Source organism: Habropoda laboriosa, unplaced genomic scaffold (assembly GCF_001263275.1).
Source record: "Habropoda laboriosa isolate 0110345459 unplaced genomic scaffold, ASM126327v1 scaffold95, whole genome shotgun sequence".
Taxonomy (NCBI): Eukaryota; Metazoa; Arthropoda; class Insecta; order Hymenoptera; family Apidae; genus Habropoda; species Habropoda laboriosa.
The window spans coordinates 400,759-411,821 of NW_017100204.1; the positions used below are offsets into that span (position 1 = coordinate 400,759).

Genomic DNA, 11,063 nt, shown 5'->3' on the forward strand with positions numbered 1-11,063 from the left:
TTCACGATCCCGAAATGACTTTCGCCACTTTGAGAAAACCGGGGCTTAGATCGGGTTAAGAGAAAACGGACTTGCAGCGCTCGAAATGTAATTTTGTTAAAAGTATCGATTTTCTGTCGCCTTGTAAACTGGAGATGAAACTTCCCAATTGTCTCTCTGTCGTTTGTTTCGAGCTTTCAACTGTGGATTTCAATTTCACAAGCGGTGAGACACGCATTGTAAATTTCATCGAACGAATCACTTTTTCCATCTCTAAATCTTCCTGCAAATCTCAATTAGAGAATCCGTTCGAACCACCTAGCGATATAAATACACACGTATACGAGAAGAAATATACAGGGTGTCTCGTAACTCCTCGAACACCCGGAAATGGGGGGTTGCTGGGGTGACTCTGAACAACTTTTTCCTTTACCAAAATGTTGTTTGAAGCTTCGTTTTTGAATTATTAACGAAAAACACTGGCCAGTCAGAGCGCGCGTAAAGCCCGCGCCCAGGCACGGGAGCGCTGTCTCTCATCCGCGCGCGATCGTGAACAAATGAGTACGCGTGACTTCTCGGTTATCGATCGCTGTCAAAAAATTTTGACTTTGCACCGCTATTTTTATAAGGCTTAGAGAAATGGTTTTTTCCCGTCATTCCCACGTTTGTACAAATTTTTGAAAAAATTGCAATTAGTCGGAATCGCGCGCGAATGAGCCTCTGTTCTCCGTCCCTGAGCGCGGGCTCTACGCGCGCTCTGATTGGCCAGTGTTTTTCGTTAATAATTCAAAAATGAAGCTTCAAACAACATTTTGCTAAAGGAAACAGTTGTTCAGAGTCACACCAGCAACCCCCCATTTCCAGGTGTTCGAGGAGTTACGGGACACCCTGTATATGGGAAAAAGCGTCAAATTGAAAAGAAGAAACATATAAAACATACGGTTAGAATGAAAACTGCATGAATTAATTACCCTCGATGTTCTGTTGACAGCCATTGAAAAAATGGTTATACGCAAGTACAATATAAGCGAGAACGACTTCAAGATCATGGAAACAGTGGTGCTGAAGACGGAACCTCATAAAGCTGGCAAACAGTGGAAATTCGCCGGAGCGTTTTATTACGCGATCACGGTCCTCACCACTATCGGTACGTTTTTAATTAACTAAATCTCGTTCAGCGAGTCGTTCGAACCGCCTTTAAATTCACGGTCTGAAAAATTAGCTTGCCAATTTCAAATTTACCAAAAAAAAAAAAAAAAAAAAAAGAAAGAAAGGAAAAAAAGGTGTATTCATGGAACATCTGTTTCATCGATCAGCTTTTCCGATTGTTAAACGAATGAAAAATCTCCGTTGAAATAACTGTTTCAGCAACAGTGAATCTCTATTAACGCGAAATCTATGGTTCTCTGTTTCGCATAAAATACATTTCAATTTGCAGCATCCCCTTTTTTTTGCCTCCGTTATTTTAATTTCACCGCTGCACGGATGTACAGCAAATCGGATTATTCAATTTCCGAATGGCTTTTATGCTGTATTTGTCGTGTGACTTTTAGGTTACGGACATTCCACGCCGAGCACCGTAGAGGGCAAGCTGTTCACGATGTTCTACGGGGGCATCGGTATCCCGTTAGGACTCGTAATGTTCCAGAGCATAGGAGACCGTCTGAATAAGCTCTCGTCCATCGTAATACAGAACATAAAGAGGCGTCTAAACTGTAAGGATGTCCAGGTAAAACTACGAACTCCCGTCGTCTCGTTGCGTACTCCAGGTCGAAGCGATCGATAGAAAATGTAGCTCGATTTCGATCAATTTGGAAACTTCGAACGATTCGAGAGAAATGACGAATCTAATCGATACGAAATTTTACTTTTTATAAAATTTCATAAAATTTGAGAAAAATAATCACGCTATAGTGGGTGCATCTTGCGATATTTTTCATAACGATAAAACTTTAGAAGGGTAATCACACTCTAGTTGAGTATATTTTTCAATATTTTTGCAATATTGTAGGATGGAACATTTATTATAGTCAGAAGGTTCGTTTCTCGACGAGTATAAAGAAGCGGGGAAAAATTGTCTAATTTTCAGGCCTCAGAAACAAATCTTATCTGCGCGGTGACGACCTTATCTTGCTTAACAATTGCTGGAGGTGCCGCGGCGTTCTCTCGGTACGAAGGGTGGTCATACTTCGACTCCATCTACTATTGTTTCGTCACCCTGACAACCATTGGCTTTGGCGACATGGTCGCGTTACAAAAGGATAACGCGCTGAACAACAAGCCCGAGTACGTGATGTTCGCCCTGATATTCATTTTATTCGGCTTGGCCATCGTCGCCGCCTCCCTCAATTTATTGGTGCTGAGATTTGTCACAATGAATACCGAGGACGAAAAGCGAGACGAGGCTGAGGCTCTACAGGTAAGGAAATATGTACCAGGGCAGCTTTTTTACACCGTCCATCAAATGGATCTATCGATCTTTCGGCAAATATTTTAGATACGAACAGGCATATTCTCGTAATAAAGTGGTCACTTTTTTTTTTTTCTTATATTTTTCGAAATATTCACAAGTTTCCCGTCAGTTTACGCCTTTGAGAAAAGTTTCGTTAGAATTTCGGTGGAAATAGTTAGAATTCGTTGAAAAAGTAGATCATTTAACGGTCGAAATAATGGAGATAAAGTAGATTTTAATTGAAAATCCTCAGCAACCCTTTGCGATCCATCTTTCTTAACATTTTAACACCTCTATTAACATGTCTCGCTCCAAATAACAAGATGTAACTTTCGATTTTACGATAAATCTTGCATCCTTAACCCTTTCGCTGTTGGGCTCGTACGTTGCTCAGTACTAATCAATAACTAAACAATTACATGAAAAATCCACATCTGACGATCCTTTCTTTGGTAAGTTTTACAATATTTCCAAGTGTTCTCAAGCATAAAAAAACATCGAACGTCGTCTCTTTAACCCCTTGACGCTCAAGTTTCTCTCAACTCGACGTGCCAAAAATGATCAATTCTGTTTTTTTCTAATTACCTCTCAGGCGCGTAGAAATAAAATTCCCGTTCATCCCGAGACTCAAATTTTCGCAATAGAACACAAAGTACATCGCAACACGAAGAGTAAAAGAAACAAACGAAACAGAACTCCGCTTTTCGGGAGGATCACTCGTGTAAGACACGATTACGAGCGTTAAAGGGTTAATCCACAGCGAAAGAGTTAACGCGACACTTGAATAAAAAGAAAAGAAAAACAGCGAACATCCTGTTGCAACGCAGACATTCTACCTAAGAATTTCAAACCATCGAGCGATATTAATAAAATCACAAGTGTCTGTTTCGCTTAAAATTTTTACGACTTAATATGAACGCCACGTTACACGTGACGCTGGACCGCAAAGGGTTGGTAACCAGCCTCCCCATCTAACTCGAATCAATACAAGAAGTACCTCTGAAAAAAAAAAAGAAAAAAAAAAGAGATGAAACAATCGAAATCCGTGACCGCGATCGAAACCGTGTGTTGGGTATTCGACAACGAACGGTGTTCCTGTAGTGCATAACGATTCCGCGTAAGAGAAAGAAAGCGAGAAACACAGAGAAAGGTAAAAAGAGAGACAAAAAGGAAAATTGTTATGACGCAGGCTGCGCAAGGAGCAGTGCGCTTGGAGGGCGACGTAATAGTGGTGAACGGCTCGATACTGGCGGGCCTCGTAGGCAACCTCGGTGACACGGCTTCGCTGGAAGACCAGACGTCGGTCTGCAGCTGCAGCTGCACCGGCTTCCAGAAGAAACGACGGAGACCACGGTTCACGGTCCGTCGCTCGCCCGGTAAGATCTCGCACCTGCTGCCGATGCAGCAGCTGCCGACGTTGAATATGCGCAGTGAGCAACGTTCGCCGCCGTTGACACCGTTGCTGCAACGGCCACCGTTGCAACAACTCCAGCGACGGGAGTCCGTTTGAAGGCTCTTCTTCATCCGCGAACGGGGAGAGGACAGACAGAGAGACAAGAAAGATCGTAGGGGATGGAATGAGAGAGATAACAGATAGAGAGAGCGAATGAGAGAGAGAGAGAGCTTTTGCTGGCGACCGCTTCAACGAATTTAATCCCAGAGAGAGAGAGAGAGAGATCGGTCTCACCGCCTCTCACTGCTAACGACCACGATTAACCGTTCCATGAACCGCGAAACTGGGGGATAAGACGCGGGGGATAGTTCGTTCTTACGTTTTCTTCGCGAAACTCTTTGAACTGGGTTTGACGAGGGACGACGATTCTTGTTTTTCAGGGGTTAGATTGATCGTGAAGCGATCCGATTGCTCCGCGCACATTTTGGAAGCTTTAGATCGGGGAGATTTCTTTTGGTTTGGTTAAGTATGGAGGTGATTATGGTTCGGTTACCGCTGAAGAATCGCACGAGTGACGAGATTCTTCTGATCGAGTTAAAGCCTTCGATCGACAGACGCGCTTATTGCTGTTAGAGGAATTCATGAGTTCGTAGAAGAGTTGTTTTCGTCGAGACCGGGCGGTTTTAATTGATTCGATAAAGAATGGTACTAAGATGTAAGTGTGTACGTTTGAGAGGAACGGATGTATTATGTGCTTCCGGTTGTTTCTAACTTGTTCTTCCAATACTTTTAAAAAATTTCATTCTCCTCGTGACAATTTCGCGCGCTGTGAAGTATACATTCGAACAGCGCGATCTTCCATTGAGAATCGTTTGAGAAAAGAATCTCTCGTTCTTCCATTTAAATCAGACAAAACGAAGAAGTGTTAATCTAGGAATCTTGTCACGAAACGCGACGATCCGGGAGGCGGTGAAATGATTCTCGGTGATGCGAAGTGTTGTGCGTGCACGAAGCGAGAAAAAAGAAGAAAATAAAAGGGTGTGCGAGTGATCATGTGTTCCGTAGCCAAGAAGCATTAACAAACAAACAAATAAAATGAAACAAAAAATATGCACGTGAGAGTGAGGGAGAGAGAGAGAAGAGAAGAGAGAGAAAAAACTATATATATATCTGCGTTCACACTGCCACAGAATGAACACGACTTTTTTCATTAAGAAGACATTTTACAATTTGTATATAATGAACTATAGATATTACACGTACGAATCTAGGTGTACGAAAAAAAAAAAAAAAATTAAGGCGTTTCGATCTTACGATGTGTAAAGAAATACATAACTCTGCGAGATAACCTTATATTATTTATCATGTGAGTGCGCGGGTACATGACAAAAAAAAGTCCCATTCTCGATTTTCCACTTAACTAACCGTTTAATCAACGATCCAGATCGTTGAGAGATCAGTGACTACGTAGAACTCTAGCTGAAACGTAGATCTCGTCACGCATGGACGCTCGATCGGGAAGATTTAGATTTCAACCAAAATACGGGAAAAAAAGGATATAAGAATATACATGTATGTATGTATATATATATATGCATACATACGTGTATATGTATATACACATACGTATCGTCTAACGAAGATAACCAATCGAGAGAAAAAAAAAAGAAGAAGAAGCCGTAGATCACGAGAATTAAATATCGTCCCTTGATCTTTATTGGTTTACAGTTTACCTACGAAAAGTCAATCCATCGAGACACGAAGCACGTATTTCCGAATAGATAAAACGCGTCATACTATAGTCGAACACGAGCGGAACAATTCTCTTGCCTTTTATCGACAAGTAGAACGTATTCGAGTATTTTTAAGACGTACACACTGGATTGCACACACACACACACACGCGTAGCGTAAGTAGTGAAACTTCGTTTTGCCCTCGCTCGGCCTTCCGAGAGAATTCCAAAACGGCCGACGAACAAAAAGGAAACCAATGTGACAGGCATTTTCAAACGTTCCTTTTTTCCCTTTTCTTTCTTTTCTTTTTTGTCGATCTACCACCTTGTTTCGTTCTCTCGATTATCCCTTGTTTCCATCTTCCTTCGTTATCGTGCCGCGTCGCTCTCTTCTTACGTGCCGATGCGCGAGTTCTTCCTCGTCGATCCTTAAATCTACGAAATTGATCTACCCTACAGGCGCCGCGGGAATTCTACCGAGTGTAACGCTTCCTTTGTGAAAAAGACGAGACTGTAAGCACGTCGAACCGATCGATAGAACGCGCTACCGTCGAAAACGCGTGTGAAAATTTGGTTCAGTGAAGAATTGCGATTTCGAGGAAATGGAAAATTGTGTCGATGTCGTTCGCTGTAATATCTGTTACGCGTGTTCGTTAAAATTGAGAAACTGACGAGATTCAAGCACGCAAAGGTGCCTGTTGAAAGATCCAAGGGTTGACCAAGGATAAATTGAAGTCGAAGCTGAAGAATTCGCGACCGCGTAACCGGAAGTGCTCGCGATCCGATGGACCAGCCATACTTACTGCACACTTTGTTCGATCGGCGTAAATTCCGTATCTATGGGTGATAAATAGCGTTTTCTGTTCAGAAAGGTGACGAGAGAAAGAAAACAGAAATTCGAAGAATCGAACACGAGTTCCATTTGTAACATATTAGGGTAGAAACGAACAACGATCGCGTCGATTGGAATGACAATTCTCACGAGTCACGTTTATCGAGGAGCAAACGCGTGTACACACGAGCGTCACATGGAGAAACGAATTCGATGAATCCGCACGATTGAAAATCGCATTTCACATTTTTCTTTTTTTTTTTTGTTCTTCGATCAAGGAGGAACGTTTCATCCTTTTCTTCCCTTTTTTTCTTTTACAGCTCCTCCTCTCATTGAACGAATGATTTTTCTTTCCACTGATTAGCAGTAAAGGACGATAGACGATTTTTCGAAATTACGAGATATTTAATTACCACCCCTTATAACCCGAGTCTGAGGATCGATCAGTATGATCCTCCCCCCCCCCATCGTTCGCCCATTTATCATTAAATTAGAGATTTATTATATTAACGTTTAAAGGAGAAAAAAAAAAAATAAACACAATTATTCCCCTGCGAGAATAAAATTTCTAATAATCTGATATACATTTTTTTATTCTCAAATGGACGTTATAGCGTGTTAAGATAATACAAGGATTATATAGATTTTCAGATAATACTTTATATTTATAGCGAGATTCCGTAAAGAATAAGTGAGCTTGTATAACACTTTGAAAAAAAAAAAAAAAAAAAAAAAAAAACGTTTCTCGTGGCAAACGCGTATTTTTTTTCCCTCGCGTTCGATGCACGTTTATTGAGCCCTTCGCGCGTCGTTTCTTTTTTTCCATTTTCCCCGGACTCCTCTTTTTTTCGCCTATTCAGAAGCAACGCTTACGCAGAGAGACACGAAAAAGCAAGGAGAGGATTGAGGAAAATATTCGTTCAAATACCCGACAATTCGTCGCTAAATTGATAAGTAATGTTTGCATATCTATCTGTTCCGTGCGTTCATTTTTGCGAAGATCATACGAAAACCAATTAGAGCGTAAAGGGTAATTTGAGATTAGCCGAATTGAGAGGAACTGAGTTAGGAAAATCGTGTATCTCGGCGAAACGGGCCCCAAAGGAATCTGTTCGTCTTACCCTTTTGACAGAGCAGGCATAACGTGAAACTGAACTGGGCAAGTGTAGAAAGGAGCTTGATTACGTTTAACGACCGATTCTGAGTGGCTTACCAAGAAACGTGGACTGCTGTAATTAACGAAGTAAAAAAACGAACAGGGAAAAATGATAAATATCAATCCAAAACGTTCCCACAAGATGCAAGCTCAAAGTAATGTCACGAATTATATTGAAGTGCCGTTCGTTTTCTTATGCATGTTCGAATCTTTGTATTACTTTGGTAAAGAACAAAAAGGCGTATTATACCAAAGGACAAGTAAAAGCTATAACTTGAAAGTCGATTAATAAAACGAGTTATACGTAGCTTCGCAGAATTTCAAGTTTCATCGACAGAGCATAGTGTGTAGCAAACGATCTATAATTGATAACATCATTTTGCCACTTTTTAAGCCTTCGATATATTTGAAGGGTTTGCAGAATAGAGACGCTTTTATTTTAGAAGAATAACGAACGAAAGAGACCGTTTCGCCGTAACATTTCAACAATATATAATAAATTTCCAACTGATATATTCCGGTAACTTACTGCAAACCCTTCGATTCAACGAGTCACGCGTACGATGTACAATTTTTTCAGAAAACGCAGTACAAATGGCCATGAAAACTGATCGAATTCACCGGTATAACTAAAGCTCATCCTAGAAAGGCTTACATTTGGTCGTGGAACATCTTGATTGATTACTACACAAAGTTAACTGAAACAAATTTGCGCAACCTTGGTTTCGTATTCGAGTCAGATACGAGTAAACCGTGAACTGGTAAAAATATTTCTGTAACGTTTAAATAAAGTCTCGCGTACGATAGATATCCGGAAACTGTATAATTAATCGTTGAAAGAAGAAGGAGAAGAAGAAAATGTACGATTTTCCGAATAGTTTAAGTAACAAGCTCGCACTTAACGATGAATCGTGAAAGGTGTGTATCGAGGCTTAACGAGACGCGTAGCAGGTGTGAAAGGAGATTACGCCCATTCACAGTCAGACAAATGCTTCAGATCGCGATAGATGATTGCGTTTTCCTATCATCCTTCTCCCATCAATGTTTAATCATTTTAGCTTGTTAAAAAAAAAAAAAGAAAAAAAAATCGAGGTCTTATATCGATATGGTGTGAAATGTACTAAATATTGCATAAATTGTCAACGATCTTCGACCAACGCTAGCTTAATTAGTCCCAGTATTGCTGGATAAGCGAGACGACGTTAAGATTTAAACAAACCAATTAAGAAGAAGAAAAAACGAGAAAAAAAATGAAAAAAAAAATGAAAAAAAAGCGAAGTTAAAAAATAATCAGTCGTTCTAATCCCTGATAGAGAGAGAGAGAGAGAGAGAGAGAGAAACGGATGAAAAATTTTTGCACGGTGTCTGAGATCGTCTTTCGATACGCAACGGCTCAAAAGTTCTCGAAGATATTTAATTATCATTTATACCTGTTCAGCGTAATTGTAGCATCGAGGATCGATGGAAAATTTCAAGGAATTCAAATTACTAACCCCGTGTTTTAATGTTCAGTGAAAATATTCGGAAAAATGTGAACGATAGGTAAAATAGGGTTTGAACGATTTGAAAGTTGCCGATTGACGAGACAGGACACTGTAAAAAATGAGAATAGTGCAAGAATTTTCACTCCGCTTGTTTCCCACATTCGACGATTCAAATCGGTTGAATTAACGTGTTGAGTACGTGATTGGCTTCAAAATTCAACGAACCATTGATCAGCCATTGAAATTTGTAATCAGAAATAGAAATTGGCAGAACGTGTTGCGTATGAAATTTTCAAATTCTCAAATCTTTTTTCTTTTTCTCTTTTTGTAAAATTCACGACGAAATCCCTAGATCAGCTTTACAATCGTTTGTGTCAATACTTAAGGTGATAAACGATATGTTAATTATTACGTATAAATTAACAAAGAAGAAGAACGCTATCTTTTCGAAACGATAGTTCACACGATTGTAAATTTGTCGACGACGCGTTCTGTTGATTTCAATTTTGTGCGAACGACAAATTCGAACAGAATTCTGAGAAGAAGAAGAAGAAGAAGAAGAAGAAGATGAAGAAGAAAAGAGCATTGTACGTATACACACGAATAATATTCTGCGGCGTGTAACCGCGAAATTTCAACTTCCCGCATTTTTAACTTTGTATTAGTAGATAACGAACACGATGATTACCATTAATGTTACCTTACACGAATATAAACAATAATATTTGTAATAGCTGTAAATTTACATTACGAAGAGAACTCGGAGAGATATGAGATTTAAGGGAGAAAATTTAGACACACATTCACGCAAATTTTGCTATTATTGTTATAGCATAAAAGTGTAAGTAAAATAGTTACGAATTTAACAAATTAATTAACAACTAATTAATTAACTATATATGAGCATCGAAGTAATACAGTTTTATCGCGTCGTGTTTCATCGACTGGGCGCACGCAGACTTTTAAGCTGCGGGAGAAAATTCAAAAGAGTCGAGTGAAACAGAAAAAGGAGAGAGAGAGAGAGAGAGAGAGAGAGAGAAAAGAGGAAACAATGTTAAAAGAAAAAGAGAACGGGGAGAGAAGAAAGAGAGAAAAGAAAGAGACAAGAAACAAACTCTGAACGCGAGAGCGAAACAAGAGAAAATACGATAAAAATTATCTGGCGTGTTATATTTTCCTTTTAACAAATTAGTCCTCCTATTCAAGTTTCGACTACGATTTTTCTTCATTTTTGTAAACGTTACGCCGCGGGGAGATCTGTTTAGCAGATCGATCCTCGTATCTGATATTCAGATGCGTCGTCGTGTTCTCTTATTCGTAAGATAGTTTGATATCGTTAAGAACGTTCGTTTTACGCCTGTGTCGTTCAATTCGGAATGGGTTACTTCCTTTGCCTCTGCAGATTTCGATCGTACTTTGTAATCATTATTATACAATAAATTTTATCGATAGGCGTCGACAACTCGAAACAAAGAGAGAAACGAATAGAAAAGAACAGGATAAACAAATGGCCATCTGTCTAGGGGGATTCGATAAAAGATTCAAGACGACTCCTGAAAGAAAACAAAAGCAAAAAGGTGTACGTAGCGATAGGAGGATTAAAACGAATGCTTTTCTCAGATCGAATCCGTGTTCCGAATGAAAAATAATTATCTTATTACGCAATTGCAAGGCTTTTACTTCGGTTATTCGTTCTTTCTTAAGAAAAAAAAACAAAAAAAAAACAAAAAAACAAATGAGAGAATCCTGTTGTAATTATCGAAGACGAACAAACGAGAGTAAGAAACTGAAAAGAGAGAAAAAAAGAAAAAAAATGCCTAGAAGTACTGTCACTTGCGATAATCACGATTACTTTGTAAGGTAACGCGAAACACAAGGTCCTCGTTGAACAAAAAGAGAGAGAGAAAGAGAGATAACGGAAATAGAAGTCCCAAATGGCTCGTACGGGTACAATTTTCTCGAAAATCGAATGGAAGATGACCACATATCCCTCGTTTTCATGTATTATAAATAATGCACCGTCGTTGCAAGGAT

General features: G+C 39.6%; 1 protein-coding gene across 1 annotated transcript in view; it reads left to right on the forward strand.

Moving 5' to 3' along the window:
• The window catches only part of LOC108570582 (two pore potassium channel protein sup-9), a 163,264-nt gene extending 159,164 nt beyond the window's left edge, over positions 1-4,100 (forward strand). Inside the window, exons 4-7 of the mRNA XM_017932465.1 lie at positions 971-1,126; positions 1,533-1,708; positions 2,069-2,398; positions 3,621-4,100. Coding sequence (XP_017787954.1) covers positions 971-1,126; positions 1,533-1,708; positions 2,069-2,398; positions 3,621-3,941 — 983 coding nt within the window. The 3' untranslated portion in view covers positions 3,942-4,100. The remainder of the gene's footprint in view (positions 1-970; positions 1,127-1,532; positions 1,709-2,068; positions 2,399-3,620) is intronic.
• The last annotated feature ends 6,963 nt before the right edge of the window (positions 4,101-11,063 follow it).